This window comes from Lathamus discolor, chromosome 1 (assembly GCF_037157495.1).
Source record: "Lathamus discolor isolate bLatDis1 chromosome 1, bLatDis1.hap1, whole genome shotgun sequence".
NCBI classification, from domain to species: domain Eukaryota; kingdom Metazoa; phylum Chordata; class Aves; order Psittaciformes; family Psittacidae; genus Lathamus; species Lathamus discolor.
In genome coordinates this window covers 19,827,898-19,849,370 of record NC_088884.1, presented here as the reverse complement: position 1 = coordinate 19,849,370, position 21,473 = coordinate 19,827,898, and the positions used below count along the sequence as shown (strand labels likewise).

Below are 21,473 nucleotides of genomic sequence, written 5' to 3'. Positions count from 1 at the left end.
CCAGCTGAAAATTGGCAGCAGCACATGTAACAAATCACAATCTATTTCCATTTGGCAGACAGAACAACTTCTACCGTTTCCTGCACCGTCTCCTCGCCACCTGAAAGGCACAGCGTGCCTGAACGCAACGTACGTAAACAATCTCAGGCGTTGCGTAGCAGGAAAAAGATGAGCGCACGCGGCCCTGGGGACACAGGGCTGTGACCGGTCAGCCGCGGAGGGTGCTCGGCGTCGGCGGGGAGAGTCCGAGCGGGCGCTGTACCGCGGGGCGCTGAGGGATCGCCGTGCTGCTGCGCCGAGCCTGCCCCGGGCAGAAGCGAAGGGGCGCCGGGCCTGCGGGAACGGGGGCGTTGAGGGGGCGTGCCGACGTCCGCAGTGACGCCAAGGCCAGAGCCCCTCCTCATTGGTGGGCAGCGAAAGGTGTAGCCGCAGGGCGGCTCGCGGTTGGCTGCCGCCCTGGGCGTTGGCGGCGCTCCGGACGCTGGCCGGACGAGGTTGCTGTGCCTAGCGGCTGTGCTGGGGCTGCCCAGGACTCCCTGAGGTAAGTGTGGCGCTGCCCCATGCCCCGGCGCCCCGGTGGCTCCCGCGAACCTGCCCGGCGCTCCCCGTGGCAGTGGCCGCAGCCTCGGCCCTCCGTGCGGGCAGCGCCGCCGTCAGAGCGGCCGCTCCGCCGCGGCCAGCCGCGGCCGGTGCGGCCCCCTCACCGCGGTTCTTGCCCCGGCAGTCCGCCTGCCCTCTTGCTCGCCCGCTTGCCTGCCCGCGCCTCCCTGCCTCTCGTAACTGGGATTTTGTTGCCTTCTGCGCGTCACTCTGCTGGCGGGAGGCTGGAGGGGCCCCGTCAGACCCCGGGCCGCAGGTTCAGGGGGCGAAACACGCTGGCAGGAGCCAGCGTTCTAGTTTAGCTGTCGCTCAAGTAGAAAGTGGAGGCACAAGTTGCCTGTGTAAGTATGTTCAGCTCACTGTAGAAATAGGATCATATTCAGATTGTGTGCTGTAATCAAGCGCATTGCTGTTACTTTGTTTTTATTTTACTTTTCCTTTCCTATATTGCTCAGCGCTATTGAGTCTCAAAACTAAGCTCAAAGCAGAGTGGAACAGCCCCCATAGCATGGGTGATGAGGAACCAGTGCCATTTGGCTCCCTTGGTCAGTTGGTATGTTGAGGAGGCCAGAGATCACCGTCTCTGCAGGATTTGTATTCTAAACTTACTTTCACTTTTACAACGGGATATCAGTATCTTATACAATGGGATATCTGTGGTTAAGCCTGAGCACACACAAAGAGTCATGTGTACACACTTCTGGCCTGCCAGAGGTCACACTGAGTGTTTGTTAACTGCCCTGATTCCCCCTCACATGCTGTAAGTGCAGGGCAGCTCATGCCCTTTTGAAAGCAGCATTGTTCTTCTTGTAGGACTCTTTCTGTGTGAGGGAAATTTTCTTTCCCTGCAGGTTTGGGTATGAGGTACAGTGCAGTGGTAGGAACTGCTCTAATCATTATTTTCTAGAGTGCAGTAATAGTGACATTGTGTGACAAGCCTTCCTCTGTTTTTGAGAGGTACCAGCACAGTCTCTGAGAACCCTCTTAGCTTGCTGAAGAGCAGTGTCATAAAATAACAACTCCAACTTTTGTACAGTAAACTCTGCTGGTAGGAAAATCTCACGGTGGTAGGAAGACCACACTTGGAGTGAAGGCAGAGGACTGTGTGCTTCTGTTCATTCCTTCTTTTGTATGCTAGTTTTTCTGTTTAAGCAAGCCTGGAGTTAAATAGGACCTCTTGATGCTTTAGGCATGTAGGATTTTCCAAGTGATTCAGGTGCAGAGATACATGTAACTATCAGTTAAAACTACTTTGAAAGCACCATTCACATTTTTGGAGCCTCTGTCTTTGAGATCCACATCTTCTAATCATATAACTATTTCAAGTCCTTAGGCTCCTAGGTATTTGGTGCTGGACTGGTTCATAGCATTCACAGCAGAGCTGAGCAGTGGCATATATGCTTCACTGGGAGTGAAGAAGAGGAGAGAGAAAATAAAGGGGTAATCCTATGCAGTGAGAATCTGTCCTAATGAAGCCTTTCCACTTTGCACAATATTTTTATTAGGAAAAAAACCTGTAACTCCTGGCCACACATATGCTGACTGCTAAGCAGTAGTTAAGGTCTTGTCCTATTCTTCCATTTTTAGCTAGAGTAAGAATTAGTTATATAAAAATACTTTGCATTAGTTGTACATATTGGACTTTTTTTTTAATCAACAGCTTGTATTGTTGCCTGTGTTCTACCTTCTTTCTGTTTGTTACTTCTCACTGATCTCAATGCAAACTTTTGTAAGTAAGTGCGTAGTCTTTGGATGTTCATGCTGGCAAGTGAATTTAATTGGCATTTTTAAGTTTCCAGCATTCTTTTTAAGCTGTGTAAGTAAAAATTTGGTACATTGAACATGTTAAAAGCCTTCCCTTACAATAGTACAAACAATTTGTTTCTGTAAGGACACCTCATCAAGCTGAGGTGCAGCAAAGTATACTGAAAGTAAATTCACAGAATCGGAGAACCACAGAATGCGTGGAGGTTGGAAGGGACCATTGGAGGTCAGCTAGACCAACCTCCCTGCTCAAGCAGGGAAATTTATATCTCACAAAAGTAGGGTGTAACTAGAGTATAAAGTACCTGGTTTGTGTTTTACAGCAGATGTTAAAGGAGACCAGACCTTTTGAACAGTGTTTGAAACATAATATATATATATATATATGTATGTATGTATATTTTACTACTTTGTCTTTGCTGCCATCAGGCTTTACCATGCTGCGAGCCTTTAGTCACACAAATGGTAGGTGTGCGTTCTATAATGCTAAGTGTTGGCATCGTCATAAGTCTGTGCTGGCAATCAGAAGGGAAGATGTTAATGCCTGGGAAAGAAGAGCACCTCTAGCACCAAAGCATGTTAAGGAATTGACACAGATGGGTTACAAGGTCTTAGTGCAGCCGTCAAACCGGAGAGCTATCCATGAAAAGGTAAGGTCCCATTCTGAGTTATGTAAGCAAACCCTTAGTTCAGTTATTAACCATAGCACAGGAAAAATTATATTCAAAGGATATACATGAGAAAACATATTAATTTTGTTACATGAGGAGTCATTTTGGAGAGAAAAAGGAGTAGTTTGTTTAGGCTTTTAATTAATGTTGGTGGGCTTCTGGAGCTGTTGATTTCATCTGTCTCTGAAACTTGATAATCTATTTAACATTGGTGTTTATTTCTTCAATTTGTATGGAGGCAACATTCAAAAAAAATTAATTATATTTGAAATAAAAGAGGAAGGATGAATCTGATGAATCCCATTCCCACTTCAATCCTATTCCTCTTGTAAAATGAGGAGAGAGTTTTGGTTTGGGTTGTTTTTTTCTTTTATGCTGTGAGCTTTGGGACTGAGAGCTTTTACAGTTCCAGTAAGCAGCAGTAGTACTCTGCTGTAAGGTATCTGAACCAACAGATAAAAATGGACACATAAGTAGGGAATTACTGATCACTTGTATGTATCATCTTTTAATTAAGTCACAGGGGTGTTTTTCACCAGAGCATATATCACTCTGGGTACACAAGTACAATATTGAAAGCTGGAATTTTAATATGTTTCTGAAACAAGGGATAACAAGACTAGATTTTGATACGGAAAAACACTCTTTTGGATGTTGCTCTTCAGCTTGGACTTAATCTTGTACAATTTTATAAAATCACATGCCATCAGTCTTCAGATTAATATGTCAGATTTCTCTAAACTCATTTCCATATATTTCAACACATTACAAAGGGTTGTTCATTATCACAGTACTTTATAAAATACTTTAAATGTAGTGAAATACCCTTTTTGTAGTCTGTGAATTTATGATGAAGGATTTTACTAACACATAATTATGTTTTTGCCTTGTATAATAGGATATTAGCACGGAAGTTCAGTTTGATATTCAATATCCCTTTTGATAAAGAGGTTTATGAAGTCTCACATGTAGTAACTTGTTTCTGCTTTGGAGAATTATCTGCTTTTCCTCTGTTCTAGTTGCTTATGTGCTGAGATCCGAATATGAAAACCCCCCAAAAATTTACTCTGATGTTTCGCTCTTTCACAGGATTACATCAAAGCAGGTGGCATTATTCAAGAAGATATTTCCGAGGCTTCTCTGATAGTAGGTGTGAAAAGACCTCCAGAGGACAAATTAATCCCTAAAAAGAACTATGCCTTCTTCTCTCACACTATTAAAGCCCAAGAGGCAAACATGCCCCTTTTGGATGAGATTCTAAGACAGGTAAATTGTGTCATAGAGAAGACAATTGCCTGTTAGCATAGGTTGGAAACTGAATTTGATGCTGAAGTATGATCATAAGCTTGCTGCCTAACGTGGTTACTTTCAGTGTGCATATTTGTAGATAGCTAACAAGGACAGTTTTCAGTATCTTTTTCTGAAGTTGAGTATTTCTTGCTCAGAGGATCTTGCGCTTGCAGTGCTACTCTGTTGATGTGAGTGAAGCAGGTGTGTTGCAAGCGTGGTGTATTCATGAGAGGTTTGTGCTGTGTGAGCATGAAGGCTTATTGGAAAGTTATTAAGCGAGAGCGAATGTTGGCTGTTACAGAGGAAAGCAACCAGTTCACTCAGAAATGAGCAGCCTCTTGGCAGAGTCTCCAGCGGCTGGAATGGCACATTGGGAAACTGTGCCAAGAGTGCACAGGCAGTGCAGAGGCTCTTTGAAACAAGAATTCAGTGTAACCTTTAGGTTTTTATTTTTATACCTAAATCTTGTTATGAATCATTTGCCTGCTCATACATGCCCATCAACCTCTATCACAAAGGATGACAAAGGCATATCAAAAGGTAATTCCTGGGAGAGCAACGTGCCACTGACTGCATTCACTGAAAATTTTAATACTCAGTTTGCTATGTATTTTCAGGAAATTCGACTGTTTGACTATGAAAAAATGGTTGATCGTAAAGGAATGCGAATTGTGGCCTTTGGAAAGTGGGCTGGTGTAGCAGGTATAGTGCATAAAGTAAAGGCAGGCTTGCAACAAGTAACTTCTTGTAAGACTTCTGGTTGTCTGTTTCCTGAAAGCTGAGGCTTGTGATGCATTTTTAACTGCATTTTTAACTCTTGCTTTTAAGAGCTTTTTTCCATTCTGTTTTGTGCTCCCTACTTTTGATGAGACTACGTGTCAGACAGTCTGTGGATTCCTGGCAAATCTACTATTTTATGTTGTCTTGAAGTCCTGTTTGTTCAACTAATCTGACACAGACTAAATATCTAGAACTGAACTGAATAGAGAAAGGGCTGCTGTCTGTCCTGCGAGTTTGAACAGCATCTGTCCCTCTCTCATTCATTTACACTGATTTTTGTGAGGCATGGTTCTCATTCCTTTCTACTGAACTTCAACTCCGTTCCTTCAGGAGACTCTCTTTATTATCTCCTTCTTTGGAATCTGGTGTTGTGGATGCATCTCATGAAAAGATATCTTAGTATTACATGGTGCTGAAATGCATAATGTGGGCCAAGAGCAGGTTTAAGGTCGTAGCCTGCTATTGAATTTCTCCTTCCCTGGTTTTATGTTGACTTTCTTTAGAATTAAAATATTAATATTAAAATATGGGAAAAAATATCCAGGATGAGCTTAGAATTCAGTCAGTCTCTGCAGTTTCTAACTGTGTATATTCATAGTTAACATAGTCTGATTTTCTGATTTTTCTTTTTTTTTTTTTTTTAACAATAGGAATGATCAACATTCTACATGGATTGGGATTACGATTTTTAGCCTTGGGACATCACACTCCCTTCATGGTAAGACTGTATGTGTATGTAGTTTTCTCTAGCAAAATGACACTAGGGCTTCTGCACCTCTATTTGAATATGGAAAATATCTTGATTGTTCTGTGCATTTGATTTCAGCACATTGGGATGGCACATAACTACAGGAATAGCAGTCAGGCTGTGCAGGCAGTACGGGATGCCGGGTATGAAATTTCACTCGGGTTGATGCCAAAGTCAGTTGGACCCTTAACATTTGTGTTTACAGGCACTGGTAATGTTTCTAAGGTAAGAATTCTGTCTTCAAGATTAAATACTTTATTATTTTTCATATAAATTCTTGGCATTTGATACATATCAGGATAAATGGGTTGATAGGTTCATTTTGTTTGCTTGGACTTCAGGTTTTCCTTTGCCAGTAAGAAGTTTCAAGTACCCTAAACTAATGCCTTTAAGATGAGATCATGCCCGACAAGGGTGACCACACTAATTTTTTACCATGAAAAATGGGTTAAATCTTACTGCTTCTCTGTCCCACCTGCATGACTTTTATCTCCCTCTCTACACTCGGTTCACTCTGGGCTCAGAAGGTATGTTGAAGCACCCCGTTAAAGTGTAGGGGGAAGAATTATGTTGTCTAATACTTGCTGGGTTTTATCTGGTTTTGTACCACTGACTTGGCTTACAGATCCTGGACTTTAGACATATATTCTACAACATAGGGAAAATGCCTTACTCCTGGTTTGGGCAACAAAGATCAGTTAACTAGGCTCAAGCTATAAGGTCACTGCCAGTGTAGCGGTGTTTACTGAGCAAAAGGATGGTGTGTCTGAAGAGCCCGTGTTCTATAATCACAGCCTATTGGGAAAGTCATCTCAAAGTTCTTTGCCTTTAGAACAGCCTGGTAGGTGAGGAGTGGCTTCAGGGATCTTCCCTAAAGAGAAACTGCTCCTCAGAGTGGCAGCAAAACCACCTGTTGTGGCTGAGTTGAGGCCTCCCAGCTCCACCATCAGAAATATAAACCAGCCTTTGGACTGTGGGCCACACAAACTGCAGTAATGGGCAGTGATGTAAATTCCTTGTACACAGAGCCTAGGCAGCTTTGTTTTGGATAAGCAGGGCTATGTGTGAAACAGTCTGTACATCTCTGATGACCTTGTCTGGCAGGACTGTGTTGTGTATGACATTTTTTAATCTGTTTTCACACAAGAAATGAGCAGTGTTACACTACATTTATATGCTCTGATCATTCTGAATCCTACTTCATGGTTTACAGGGTGCTCAGGAAATGTTCAGTGCGCTCCCATGTGAGTTTGTGGAACCACATGAGTTAAAGGAAGTTTCCAGATCTGGAGGTATGCTGCAACAATAAAGTTTTTCAAAACACTGCAACCCTTTTTGTCCAAGTATAACAGCTGTTTTATTTCTTCTTCTTCTTTTTTTTTTTTTTTTTTAACCTCAGACCTCAGAAAAGTCTATGGGACAGTGTTAAGTCGTCACCATCATCTTGTGAGGAAACAGGATGGACTATATGATCCTGTAGACTATGAAAAACATCCAGAACTTTACACTTCTCGCTTTAACAGTGATGTGAGCATCTATTCTTTTATGAAATGTTTTCCCCAGATTGTTGGTAGTTACTACACCTTTGCATATCCATTGATGAGAAAGAATTCATTTAAATCAGTAGACCAGGTGCTTTCAACTTAAAATACTAGATAAGAACATCAGGCATCTGTAACTCTCTTTGCAGATTGCACCCTACACAACTTGTTTAATTAATGGCATATACTGGGAGCAACATACTCCTCGCTTGTTAAGTCGACAGGATGCTCAGAAGCTGCTGGTGCCAGTTAAATCTACTTCTGCTACTATAGAGGGCTGTCCTGAGTTACCACACAAGTAAGACACCTCAGTTCATTTGTAACAATTCTGCAGCACCCTAATTAAGTCATAATGCCAGGCAGTTTCACCACAGTATCTACCAAGTGATTCTATTTCTTATGTTGCTCCTCTTGCATGTTGCAGAGTACCGCATTGAACCTGCTTTTGTTCTTCTGTGCTTTGCAGTCTTGTTTTCACAGATTGAAGGTTTTGGAAACATCACAGTATAAATGATTGACAGGTATTGGCTGTCTTTCTGCAAAGGTAGTTCTGCCAGTGATCCTTGTGCCAAATCCAATGCAAACTGTGATATCTGGGAAATGTACCTAATGCACCATTACTGCTAGAAGTCTCTATGCCTGAGCAGAGTTCATTGTTTAAGTTCTTCCTACTCTGTCATTTGCCTTATACGACTTCAATAACTGTTCCTTCACATCTCTGATTTCTGCAGCTGGTGGTGGAAATGCTTCATAACCTTGAATAGCTTTAAGGATGGAATGTGGGATGCAAATCCAGGGTTGGTCTCCTTTCAGTGGGGGTGGGAGCCACCCTTTCCCTAGTAGTCCTGTGTAATAGTTCTCTGGGACACTGGCCTGGTGATGGATTTGGGGAGCATATGGCAAAGGATATGTTGGTGAGGAAGAGGTCTGTATCTTTTCTCTGTCCACTCTTGATACCTTTCTTTCTCTCCTATGAAAAATAAAGAATTTAAGTGTTAACCTTGAGTGGAGCCAGAGGTTGTGACTTAGGCTAATGAATACTCCATCTGTGCCAGCTCTCTGTGAACTGAAAGGAGGTAGCCACTTTAGGTTTCCCTTTTGTGATGGTGAAGTTATTCTAGTGCAGGACTGCACAGTGTTTGCCTGGGGGAACTGGTAGTTGTGTGACAAATGGGAGGTGTTGACAGCACATGGATAACAGAGAAAAAATGATGGATGAGTGGATTGTCCTGATCTTTGACAAGTTACACATGAAATATGGAACCTTTTGATATGAATGGAAATCTCATGACCAGATTCCCATTACCTGTCTGGATGTCATTGTTCATATTACGCTGACTTCTAAATTGATTAAGATGAATGAAACTACAAGTATAATATATTTTCTCACATTTCTTTTGAATTTCTTTTTCACTTGTGATCTTTTAAACGTATATTTCTTAGTAATTTGGATAATACTCTATCCCTGTGTCTTTTTTTGTTTAATCACTTTAGGCTTCTGGCAATATGTGACATTTCAGCAGACACTGGAGGATCTATAGAATTTATGACTGAATGTACAACAATTGACAGTCCATTTTGTATGTATGATGCTGACCAGCATATTATTCATGACAGGTGGGAGAGCCTTTAGTTTTTATTGCTTTCCTCTGTAATTTCTACAATGAAACATTATATTGAAAAATCATGTGTTTAAAGCACTCGTGAAAGGTGATGCCTTTCAGGTACCAAAGTGAAGTAGTTTAGAAGAGCCATGTTCTCCCTTTCAGCGTCGAAGGCTCTGGGATTCTGATGTGTTCCATTGACAATCTGCCAGCTCAGCTTCCTGTAGAAGCAACAGAGTACTTTGGCGATATGCTTTTCCCATATATTGAAGAGATGGTAAGGTCTAATGTATCCATCGAGAAGGTAAAAGACTCAGACTTTGGTCTGCTTGTTTGTTGCTTTTCTGGTCTCCTGTATACATTCAAAATAAATCTGCTGTAGAACATAACTGACTTTGTACTTAAAACAAAACAAAACAAAACAAACAAAAAACCCCAAAACCCCAAAACCACAAAAAGGGCTTTCTAAGTCTTGAGCAATACTATGAAAAAGCAACTTGTGAATGAGACATTAGTGATCTGGATGTCATAGGGATTTGTCAAGAGCACTTTGTGTAGGCAGGAAACAGGCTCTGTCAGGTAGTCCATTGTTCCTGGACTATGCAATAGATGTCTAAATCTGATTTTCTTGAGGCAGTCAACAGTTGCTCACAATCAGACTGCTGTTTGAATTCCTGTATTTTCATAGAAGTTAAGTGACATTGATCAGGGCCATGAGAATTTCAGATCTACAAAACACTGATATTGTTGACTGCATTTAAATGTTGCTTAAAATCTTGATGTTTCACTCTGAAAAAAGATTTATGGCAAATGAAATGACTACATTTGAAATAACTTATCTCCATAGCTATTATCGGAAGGCTCAGAACCTCTTGAGAAACAGAATTACTCAACTGTTGTTCGAGATGTAAGTTTTGCGATTTGTCGCTCTGCTTGTCTTCCTCTGCTATAAATTATACAGGTACAAAAAGCCTCAGGTTTTGTTTTTGTTTTTCATGTATTTCTAGGCAGTGATTGCATCCAATGGCTCACTGACAGCTAAATATGAATATATCCAGAAATTGAGAGAGAGCAGGTAATGTATAGCTTCTTAAAGTTTATTTGGTTCAGGATGTTAAAAAAATGTCTGTATTCCACCTCCCCTTTTGAATTTATTTACTCCTGTGTTTTTATGGAATACTACTATATTGCACTGTCTAGTGCATATGTCTAAATGTCTCCTAGCTTGGTATTTCCTTCTTTCTTCATGCGCATTGCTTTAATCATTAACATATACTGTTAGTAACTTAATTGAAGTTGAGGAAGTGGTCATTTTTCTTTTTCTTACGTTATGAAGACTGGCAGAAAACAGACACATGCCAATATTATTCTGTTACTCCTTGCCCTTTTAAAATGGATATAACTTGCAGTCCTTTGAAAGGAAAAGGCTCTGTGCTATACCTTGAATCCTAGTATGGCCCAAGTGCTGTGCTGTATAGCATTGTTCTGTGACTGGATGTATCCAGGAACCTCTGTGACTTTCAGACTTCATTACATTCCTGTAGGTAAAGCTTTAGTCAGTGGCATGGTCAGTGCCGGCTGCACTGTGCATCATGGAAAAGTTGAGATTGGTCTGACCACAAGCCCTGCATACACTATACACTAAAAGCATAGTGTGTTGACTTTTGCATGCCAAATGTCTCCAGTTTCCTTTGGGACCTTTGGGAGTTCTGGTTATGAACTTGTGCACAATAAGTATCACCCAAAGTAACATGCTCTTTGCCTCTCAAAGACTTCAGCTAACAGTGATTTTTGTCATGTGCTGTTTGACAGACCACCTCAAGAGGCTGTCTCAGTAACAACAGTAACAAATTTTCTGAGGAATACCTCACACAGCACAATGATCTGGGTTGTGGGGTTTATTTTTGGTTGTTTGTTTTCCTTTTTTTTTCTTTCTCCATAATTGCTTGTGTGACCTACCCTGAGAATCTGGAGATGTCATTCCCAAGGGGGTTTTGTGGGTAAATGTTTGATACTTCTGCAGATCTATGTGTTGCATGTGATGTTCGGTGGTGTTGCTCAGTTAATTGTCAGAAAAGCAAGACCTGCTAATGATACCCTCCTGTAATTTGCAGACTTTGGAGATAATGCAAATGAAAGCAAGGATTTTACTGCTTAATATGTGATGGTTTAGCTAGAGATAGGCTTTTGTTTAGAACCTGTAGGAATCATGCTTTTGTTACTACTCTAACAAAGTATTATGCTGTTTCTAATTTAGTTTCTGAGGGCATTATTTAACCTGATTGCTTATACTCTTTGGAAGTCATGGGATATTTTAGAGATAGGATAGCCCGACTGGAGGAACTGAACTGTCCTGGATGCCATTAGAATACAGGAGCAGTCTGATTTACTAAACTTATCTCTGTCTTTTCACTTTTACTTGCTTCATACCTTCTACGGGTTCCTCATCTGCAGCTGCAATGACATATCCCATTAACAGTGTGGACCTCTAGGTATTACTATTATTTGTTCATAGATTAACATAACTGAATTATTGAGACTTGTATGTAGAGGATAGGCGTAATATGAAATATTCTTTTCTGAGACTGTGCAGATTCTGTTCCCACTCTTGATGGGTTATTTAGCAGCCTGTCCTAGAGCAGACATGCTATGTTTGATTCACGTCTGACCTAATTTTAGACACTGGGAAAGTTTTTAATAAATATGATAAGAGGTTTGATTGCAAAATATAGATTTCTTTCATATAGGAAGTATCTTCTTCGTCAACACTATTGCTCCAAGCTCCAGCATACCATTGCTGTTCCCTATAGTAAAGGGCGGACCGGAATTATTTCTTTTCCTTTGCCCATGAAGGTTTAGCTCTGGAAGAAGATGTTCTGTTAAACTTAATAGGAGGAGGAGGAAGGTCCTTAGATTTGTCATATGAAAGGATATGATGGTCTTAGGAGGCTTTCTGTGAATGGATTAAATCATGATTTAACTTCTTTAAAAAAAAAAAAAAATCAAGTTCTTGTCTGCAAACAGGATTTCTTAATTAGGCATTAACTTTTATTGACTGTCATGTTTCTATGATGGACTAATATGAGCTTAGTATAAGTTACCTAAAAAATACTTTCACCAGCATGGTTTTGTGTACTTTAACAAATACTGGTGGTGTAAAGGGAGCAAGGCAGAGCCTGAATCCCTTTCTGACAGCCCAGGATGACATAGACAGCTTGTGGGTCCTCAAGTGATGAAGTTACGGTAATTTGGCCATTCAGAAAAATATAGTGGCAACTGAGGAAAAATCTATTGAACAACTAGTATCAATTGAAGCAGCAGTAGAGATGTTGATGGATTTGATGATGTTTATATTGGAGGAAAGAACCTAGAAGTTCTGCCGCAGAAGAATGGAAGCAGTACTACACAGTCTTGGGTTAGATAGCCAGGAACTTACTTGACTCTTGGTCTGAGTAGAGCTCTTGGTTTGTAGACTTACTAAAGCATACTTAGTTGTAGCAGTTTACAGTTTCCTTCTTCTCTGTGGTTTTTAATTTTGCCTGTAACACCTTCTAGAGAATACACTCAGATGCTGAAGATGGATAATAAGAAGAGGGTTTTATTGCTTGGATCTGGCTATGTTTCTGGCCCTGTAATTGAATATCTTAGTCGAGATTCCAATGTTGACATCACAGTTGGTATGTAAAACTTTGCTTGTTTTTCATTGAAAAATTATATCTTATTTAAACCTGCTGGGGTGTCAGAACCTTTCTCAAAAGCAGTAAATAGATCTGGTTCTGAGAAGAGATAAAGAAAATCTTTGTTGTTATACACAGCAGAAAAAGATTTTGTAACTTTGTGAGCATTTTGAGTTTATATAATTGATTTGAAAATTACATGGCCACATTGAAATTTTACTGTTTGCATGTGTAATCTATGTAGGGAAATCAGAAGTACTTTTCCTTCTAACCTGATTTGGTCTTGCGATTGATTTTGTAGGTAGTCAGTCCCTTTTGTTGGTGCTTGGCTTGTGCTTTCAGCCTCACACAACAAGAATATGAAATTGTTTTTATGGACATCTGTATGGGTGAAGCCCCTGCTCTAGTTATAACCAATACTGTGGTGGTAAACCTTCATACCCTGACCTTCTCGTCAGCCTCACATGCCTGCTTGTTCATTCCTCTGTTCTGGTTTTATCTGTAGCATGCTTCAGGCTGGGCATCTCAAAACCACTTTTCCATACCCTTGACGATGACTTTACCCTGATTCTGTTTAAAAGCTTAAATCCCAGGCTATATTGCCTGAAAGTGACTTTGCTGGGAAGTGGTTCCCTTTAAAACTTGTGTATTTCTGTTGGTTTGTGTTGTTGTTGTTGTTGCTTTGGTTTGTTATTTTGTCATGTTATTTTCGTGCTTGCCTGCTTTTGCTACCCGTTGCAGTAATAACCATTTAACCCCTGGGAAAAGTTATACTAGGAAGAAGAGGAGAACTCCAAGGAAGCTGCACCATTAGCATAGTTCACTGCCTGATGCTGTGAACAAGGAAGGATTACAGCAATGTGCAGTGTCCATCCCCTCATCAGTATAGAAGGCAGCATTAGTCTCTTCAATATAGTAGCAGTAAGGCAAACCAGGTGAATTGGAAAATGTGTTTTGCCAAGCACTGAGCAAACAGCAGATGCCTGTTACCTGGGTGTCTTAAAAACATGCAATTTGTATAGCACACACACACAAAAAGCTCAGAAGAGAAGAGACACAAAGGTGTTACTTGTCAAATACTTGACAGTAGGTAGGTGGATGAAGAAAGCTTAAAAGGCACACTGTGGTGCCACATTTGGTTCTTGGCTGTTAGGCTACGCCATTTTAAATCCAAATGACAAAAGTTTTAATTGAGAAGCATTCATGTAATCAATTTCTTTTTAGGTTGAATTTTTAGGTGATTTTACCTTGCTCTTTTCTCTCAGCACAAGTTGATTAGTACGGTATGGAAAATCACCCTCTGGCAATGTTTATTTCCATTGACTTTGGAAAGGCCATAAGGAAATAAGGCCCCAAGTTAGAGGCAGAGATGCTTTTAATACTCTGTAAGCCTGTCCCTCACCTGTCGCCTTCATTGCCTACTCCTTTCTCCTGGCCATGTTCCCATTGTCATCCTTGTTTTGGCAGCATGGTGAGCCAGGACAGGAGACGGTGTCAGATATGTAAAATACTGTTTGCTTTAACCTGGATCTCTCTTTCAGTTCTGCTTTCCTTTTAATTGTAAGTGCTGATGGCAGTAGGAGCAAGATAATTGGAAGGGACAAATGGAAGCAGGCAGAGACTGGATTTCTTCCTTTTAGGGATAATATTAGCACATGCAGGTTTGGTAGAACTAAGCCATAGGCAAATACTGAAACTAGTCAGATTGAATCTGGGCCTCTTAATATTTGAGCTAAACAAAAGCTTAATGTTTTTATCTTGTGCTAAAAATGGTGAATGGTGTGAATTGGTTTTGTTTAAGCTATTAAGCTGTTCTTGGTTAAAAATAGGAATTCCTTTTAGAATGTCTGAAAACAGTTTTGAAAGATTTTTTTTTTTAAACCAGATTTATCTATAAATGTATGGCTTTGTGGAATGAGGGATGGGGTAAGTTTTCTGAGCACGTTTGTTTACTAAGTCTGTTAGTTAGTTGTGTTGAACCTGCATGTTCATCAAGACCTTAAAATTAGTTAAGATTTTCCTGTCTCACTTAAAGCAAGCACAGCTTGAAAAAGAAAAACAGCATTTCCCTCTTTGGACCTTTTCCCCTGCTGGACTTTAGTCAGCTTCTTGCATTTCAGTGGAGTAGTCAGTGCTTTTGCAGAAATAACTACTACTATCAAAAACTGATAGAATACTCCACCTCAGCATTTATTTGGCCAGGTTAAAGTTACCATTTTTAAAACCAGGAGAAAGTATGTACTGCATAGTGACCTAAAATACTTTCAGCCTCAAGATAAATTGTCACACTACTTGAAAATGGTTGTTTTTCATAGTAAGTAAGTATTCTTTGTAGATTCTAATTGAGTTATAGGTGCTATGGTTTGACACTGGCAAATTATAATGAAGTTGACTACTTTAAGGGAAGTAAGGTGCTTTATGCCTGATTTCTCTTCAACTGTTAGTTGAAGGAAAACATCCATGCAACTGTTTTTCTTAGGGAAGCACAGTTGTGCCTGGGAGTGCTTTGTGATTATCTTTTTCTTTAGGTAACAGTTGATGTGTTTTACTTTTAAAACAGCATCTGTCACGAAGGAACAACTTGAACAACTGACAGAAAAATACGACAATATTACTTCAGTTCATGTGGATATCATTAAGCACGAGGAGAAGCTGACCTCTTTGGTGAAGAAACACAACCTTGTGATCAGGTCAGAATTGTGTGTAAAACATGACAGGCTCAAAACTCAGTCATGCTGCTTCTTTCTCCTAGTTCACTGACCTAAATGAGCATACTAACTTTTTTTAATGCCCAAGAACTGGGATCATAGTCGTGTATGTAAATAGTTGTATCTGGCCACTGCCTTCTCATGTAGCAGGGCGGCAAGACTTTCAAAGGGTTTTGACTGCAGCATCTTTTTAGAAGTGTTCACCAATTACGTGGACAGCCTTCTTAGTGTTAGGGACCAGTTGTGTCCACCAGTGTATGTGTTCCTGGGATCAAATTGGCATGTTTGCAAGAAGAAGCAAAATTCTGACATCTTGGTCATTTCTCCACTAAGAAAGATCTCTTTCCTAAGTAACTGGTTGGATTTTGACGTTGCATAATTGTTTCGTTTGTAGTTTGCTGCCTTATTCAGCACATCCTTTGGTTGCTAAGAAATGTATTGACAACAAAGTGAACTTGGTAACAGCCAGCTACTTAACACCAGCTATGAAAGAGCTCCGGGAGAGGTAAGTATGAGGGTAGCATCTCCCTGGTGTTACTGCCTTCTTTAGTGCATTATCTGAATATTTTGCCATCTGTTACACTTGCAATGTTCATTGTGAGTTACTGTTTTCTGCATTCTTTCTCCTTCCCTTTCTATGATAGAGGACTGTTTTTTCCCCAAAGTTGCATATGGAGGCTGTGGCAGAGTGGGGAAATGAGTGCACACCCCAATATAGGCAGGCTAGTGCTCTAAACAGTAGAATGTACTTTTCTGCATACACCATCTTATTCCATGCCTTCCCCTCTCCCCTCAGACCTTTTAGGATATTTGAGCTGAACTGATATTCAAAGCAGATGGGCTGTCCTGTTCTACCAGTGACAGCAAGCTTGCTTGTCATCCTTCACATTCTCCTAATCCACATTCCCCGAATCTACACTAATATTCTATTACCTACACTAACATCCTCCTTCATGACTCCTTCTTTTGGATAGGCCCACTATATTAGTCTCAAGTTGGTGACAGTTCTAGCTATTCTATTGTTTCTGTTGTCCAACTTATTATATAATCAGAAGTTGTTTTGGGCATGGACTTTCACCTAGGTACTCCTCTCAGTCTCAGTACTGGAACTCTGAAATTAATTCAAGTGAGTGAGATGAGACTTGTGCATGCTGTGTCTCCACAAAAGATAAAACAGAGAAAGGTAGACAGGTAGAGAACCAGTGTTGCAGACAGTGAGGGAGATTCTTCTAGCTGTGATGCTAAGAGGTCATATCACACTCTCAAAAGAAAAAAAAAAAATCTTATTTGTGAAAACACGAAGTGATTTTGAAACTAAAATAAATTGCCTCAGTTTGTGGTGATAAGTGAATTTCTCTGGGAATGTGGACAACTGCTAAACCCCAAATGCTTGTGATTTGGGAAAGTAGGTCTTTCATCTCTCTTCCCCACAGGAACTGTTTAGGGCAATTATGACTAGTTTTGTGCTGTACTCTTCAGTACTACCTTCATGCTTTATAGCACTGTCCAGGGGAATGTGAGATATGGAGTTTAGTGTGAATAATAGAATACTAGAATGTGAGATAGGAATTTATTTTTCCACCAGCCCCTAGATGTTGCAGCAAAGTAAGAGAAAGCAAGGCTAGAATGACTCTTTAACAGTTGTTACTGCTCAGGTTTTAACATCTCCTTCTTTTTCTTTTTTTTTCCCACAAGCTGCAGATAGAGCCTAGAATTTGCTGTGTTGGGGAAAGTTCACCGGGCTTTTATTGAACAGATTTCCTGAATAAAAGTGAATATTCTGACAGGCTCTGCATTTCTGTTATTTTTAGTGTAGAAGCTGCTGGTATTACAGTTATCAGTGAAATGGGTTTGGATCCTGGTCTTGACCATATGTTGGCAATGGAATGTATTGACAAGGCAAAAGAAGTCGGTGCCACGGTAAGGTTGGCAGGTAGCACATAGCAAACGTGTTCCTTTACCACCTCCTAGTTTTTGGGCATGTCACTAATGTGTAATGGACTCTGGACACCTTACTTTTTCTCATGCTTGGGATTTGGTGCCACCTAATCCAGTTGGTGAAACCATCAACAGTATGGCATTGCCCCACTATCTGTTTTGGTCTGCTCTCCTTTACAGACAGGGGCTGCAGTGTGACAGCTTAATGCCCTTGCACAATAAACTTTTGGTTCCACTGTAGATCTTCTGATTTGGCCTATGTGAGGTACAGCATCAACAGACAATTTAAAAAGTGAAAGGGATTCTGCAGGGCAGCTCTGTACTGTCTGCATCCTGGTGTGTTTTCTCTTCATTGTTTCTTTCATTGTGAATAAATCTGACAGGTTGTGTCCTACACTTCTTTCTGCGGCGGCCTACCAGCTCCAGAGTACTCTGACAATCCTCTGAGATACAAGTTCAGCTGGAGCCCACAAGGAGTTTTGCTGAATACAGTTCAGTCTGCTACGTACTTAAAAAATGGAGAGGTGAAGTAATCCTAAAATATCCATTTAAAGACAGACAAAGAAAGTGGTATTGGGCTAAGGGGAGAATTGGGATTTGTAAGTTTCTGTGTTTACTTTCAAGCCAGTGACAGTCAGTTGCATGCATAACAAAATCCTATGTTTGGAGTGTGATGGTGCCTGGCAGCTACCAGCATTGTTCTTACTTACTGTATGGAAGCCGATTGCGAAGATGGAGTGTGTTCTAATAACTAAAGCACTGAAGCTGGGTTTCTGCATCTAGCTTCCATTCCCATTGTGTATTACTTTTGCCACTCAATTTACCTGTCTTTGGCTCTGTGGAATGAAGGTGAAAGTGCATCCTTCTACTTGCTTTTCTGTCTAGCCATGTTTGTAATCCAGACAGCCTTATTCTGTACTTGCGCAGTGTATGCCAGGACTGTTGATTTCTTTGGGTGCAGTCTGTAATACCAGTAACGCAATGAGTATTTTTTGTGAAAGTGTACAGTACTTTCTGATGTGTTTATATAAGCTCTGTTTTACTGTTTGTGCAGGAGACATTAGAGCAGGCTTAACCTAGCAAATGTCACTGCATCTGTTTTATGGAAAGATAAAACTGATTTGTGCAAAGCTATTGCAAGCCACTGTTGCATTTCTGGTTTCCCATCCTATGTGTTTGACCACTTCCACTTGCTCAAAGTAGTTACTTGAGCAGGGGCTCTTCAAATGTTGAGGAGACTGCCTTGTATAACCACTGTAAGGTTCAGCTAATTATCTAAACCTTTTGGTCTGCAAAACCGAGAAGTCTTTTGAGATGTTTTGTCATGACATTTTGGTGCTCTAGTGTTCTTATTGCAGTGAGAAAGGAGAAAATCAGGGATTGTATATTGGATCATTAGTTAAAAAGCAACAACACAGAAGTTTCAGATAAAAGGGTCACTTGGAGAATGCAAAAATGTTTATTTAATTCTGACCTGGTTCACCTATGGCTAGGAAAAATTAGATCATGCATATGAATGATTCATTATGATTCATTATGAAAGCCGTATGTGAGCTTGTCAGTAAATTGTGCACTGAATCCTTAGCTATCTTTGACTGTTCTACAGGATTCTTCCCCACTAGTGTCTTGCCTGGCAAACACAATAAGATCTTTTGGCTTTTGCTTTAGTCTTTCTTCTAGGAGGAAACCTTGCCCCTTTGCTCAGAAGTCACAAAATGAGTTTGTATTGATGCTGCATAGCAGACGTGCATCAGCTCCTTGAAGGAAGCAGGGTTCAAGGCTTTGGTTGGGAGTGATAATAGAACTAGTCAATCTTACTTTGTTTTCCTTCAGTGGTGCAGTTTCTCTGTGCTTTGTAGCTGCAAGTAAAGATACACATGGACAGCAATTTTGTAACAGTGTGCTACCACTGGATTTGTTTTAATCTTTAAAATAAAGAGAAACAAGATCCCTCCTTCTCTTTACATTTGCCTTCTCCTCCCCCATAAAAGAATTAAAAATGACTAAAAAGCAGGGAGCCTATGGGCAGAATCTCCTTTCACATTGGTGTAGTTTGGGAAAGGAACTTACCACTTTAATATAAGAGCAGCAGGAATTAATAGCGTGTGTGAGAAAGATGTGTCTTGTTTTAGCCCCTTGATTAGCAATGGCTAACATAGTGCATGCTCCTCCATAACGTGATATACTTCAGTGGCTTGTGCAACTGCTTCATTTAGGTTGGGTCTTTGCACACAAAATACTAAGCATATAGTTGCTGTTTTGAACATACTTAATCTCTTCTGTTGTGAAACAAATAGCACTGCACCAAAATAATACTGCTGTTCTTTCACAAAATATAGGTTGTAAATATTCCAGCTGGAGGAGCAGTACTTGATTCTGTTACTCCGATGGATTTCTTCCCAGGATTAAATCTGGAAGGTTTTCCTAACAGAGACAGCACAAAATATGCTGAGCCGTATGGTATTCAGACAGCTCACACTTTGTTGAGAGGCACCTTAAGATACAAAGTAAGTTGTTATTCATTATTATTTTCCTCAAGAGGTGAATGTTATAATTTAAAGAAAACTGTATTTAAAAGTCAGCCTTTTATTGCTCTGTACTTGCTATTTATGAGCTCTCCACTATCGCAACTGAGAGATAACTGAAAGGACTACTCTCGTTTTTTTGAAAGCAGCTTTACCTGGTTTACTTAACAGCTGTTTGTTGCAAACCAGAAAAATAGTTTTACTTGTTTTGGGCAGCTGGTCAGTTGGTTTGCATAGTCTATATCTGTGTTTCTTTTTCTCTCTGGCTCTATATGTGGTGTCAGATCAATAGAAGATTTAAAAACAATTAAATAAATCTGAAGGGGTTGTGTGATGTGGGTTGCTGTTACATGTTTTTAAGAATTGATCCATTCTTTTAAAGATGATAAAAAATGGAGCTTACAATTTGTTGCCTATGCTCCTATGAAAAACATAATGTAAAAATCTGTACAGGAAATCATGTTTTTTCATCAAACTGAGAATGTTTTTCATTGAGTAACTGGAAATCTTGAATTTGAGCAGCTTTAACTTTTCAGTCAGTTAAGTAAAACATTTAATGTGTTTTCCTTCTAACTGATATACTCTATTCCTTTTGTTTGTTAGGTGTTAGATTTCTTTTTTAATTTTTTTGCTGGTCAGTATAACTTAAGAAGGAATAAACCTAAAACCATATTGAAGATTTAAAAAAAGCTTTTATGAATGTCATGATATGCCTATTGAGTTAAGGTTTGTGTCAAGTATAAGTTGTTATTTTGTACATGGCTTGAGAAGTGTGTATGTTCACTCTTAATTCCTCTATTGCAGTACAGCAGGATTTTTCTTCATTTCTGGGAGTGAGGGAGGTTGGGATAACTGCTTAGCAAAGGAAGATGGAAGGCTGTTGTGGGGGAATAAGGGTTACAAACTGCATCAGCTCTCCTTTTATCAGTCTAGATATGATATCTTGTTCAGAAGCTAAAAATATGTGGAAGGCATCTATCTAGTGAGGAGTCTTACTGTGATAGTAAGTCTGTCATTTGGGGGGCTGGTAAAACCTTCTTTTGTATAAGAGTTAGCACAAGGAAAAGCAAAAATGTTGGGGTAGCACAGACAGTTGTTAACACTGTGCTATAAGAATGATGTTTTTGTAGCTAGTGTTGTTTTCTTGTGTTGTTTTCTTTATCCCCAGAGCAGGCTCATCACTTTGAGATGGTGTGATGTTGGTAAGGTTGTGTGGAAGAGCTTGCCATATGTCTACCTGCTTGGTATCTGCATACCAGAACATAGTGCTAGGCAGGGCAGAAGTTAATGTTGACCCTTTCTTTGCACATGCTGCTCTGTTGCAGAGCAGAAAGCAGTCAGTTCAACGTAGAGGTAGCATCTCCTCAGAGTGTCTTTCATAGATAAATTTCAGCTAGCTAATGGAGTCAGTTTAAAAAGTGATATCACAGAAGGATATCTAAAAGCCATCTAAACTGATAACCTAGTGCTGGTGGGGGTGGCTTCTAATTATAATTAGCTCTCTTTCAGGCTGCTTTATTTCCACCATTCTGCTTTTTTACAGTGTTTCACTTCCGTGGAAGTGTTTTCAGGTATCCAGCAGCTGTGTAGGAGTGTTAATGGGGTGCAAACGAAAAGAAGCAGAAAC

General features: G+C 40.2%; 1 protein-coding gene across 2 annotated transcripts in view; it reads left to right on the top strand.

Moving 5' to 3' along the window:
* Positions 1-424: 424 nt before the first annotated feature.
* The window catches only part of AASS (aminoadipate-semialdehyde synthase), a 28,066-nt gene continuing 7,017 nt past the window's right edge, over positions 425-21,473 (top strand). Inside the window, exons 1-19 of one of the 2 annotated variants that reach the window (XM_065662732.1) lie at positions 425-541; positions 2,794-3,014; positions 4,125-4,301; positions 4,943-5,027; positions 5,756-5,823; positions 5,932-6,078; positions 7,067-7,145; positions 7,253-7,380; positions 7,544-7,692; positions 8,889-9,011; positions 9,164-9,275; positions 9,846-9,905; positions 10,006-10,073; positions 12,554-12,675; positions 15,236-15,365; positions 15,778-15,888; positions 17,195-17,303; positions 17,705-17,845; positions 19,661-19,828. In XM_065662732.1, coding sequence (XP_065518804.1) covers positions 2,802-3,014; positions 4,125-4,301; positions 4,943-5,027; positions 5,756-5,823; positions 5,932-6,078; positions 7,067-7,145; positions 7,253-7,380; positions 7,544-7,692; positions 8,889-9,011; positions 9,164-9,275; positions 9,846-9,905; positions 10,006-10,073; positions 12,554-12,675; positions 15,236-15,365; positions 15,778-15,888; positions 17,195-17,303; positions 17,705-17,845; positions 19,661-19,828 — 2,190 coding nt within the window. In that variant the 5' untranslated portion in view covers positions 425-541; positions 2,794-2,801. The remainder of the gene's footprint in view (positions 542-2,793; positions 3,015-4,124; positions 4,302-4,942; positions 5,028-5,755; positions 5,824-5,931; positions 6,079-7,066; positions 7,146-7,252; positions 7,381-7,543; positions 7,693-8,888; positions 9,012-9,163; positions 9,276-9,845; positions 9,906-10,005; positions 10,074-12,553; positions 12,676-15,235; positions 15,366-15,777; positions 15,889-17,194; positions 17,304-17,704; positions 17,846-19,660; positions 19,829-21,473) is intronic. The other variant, XM_065662661.1, reaches the window with a different exon arrangement.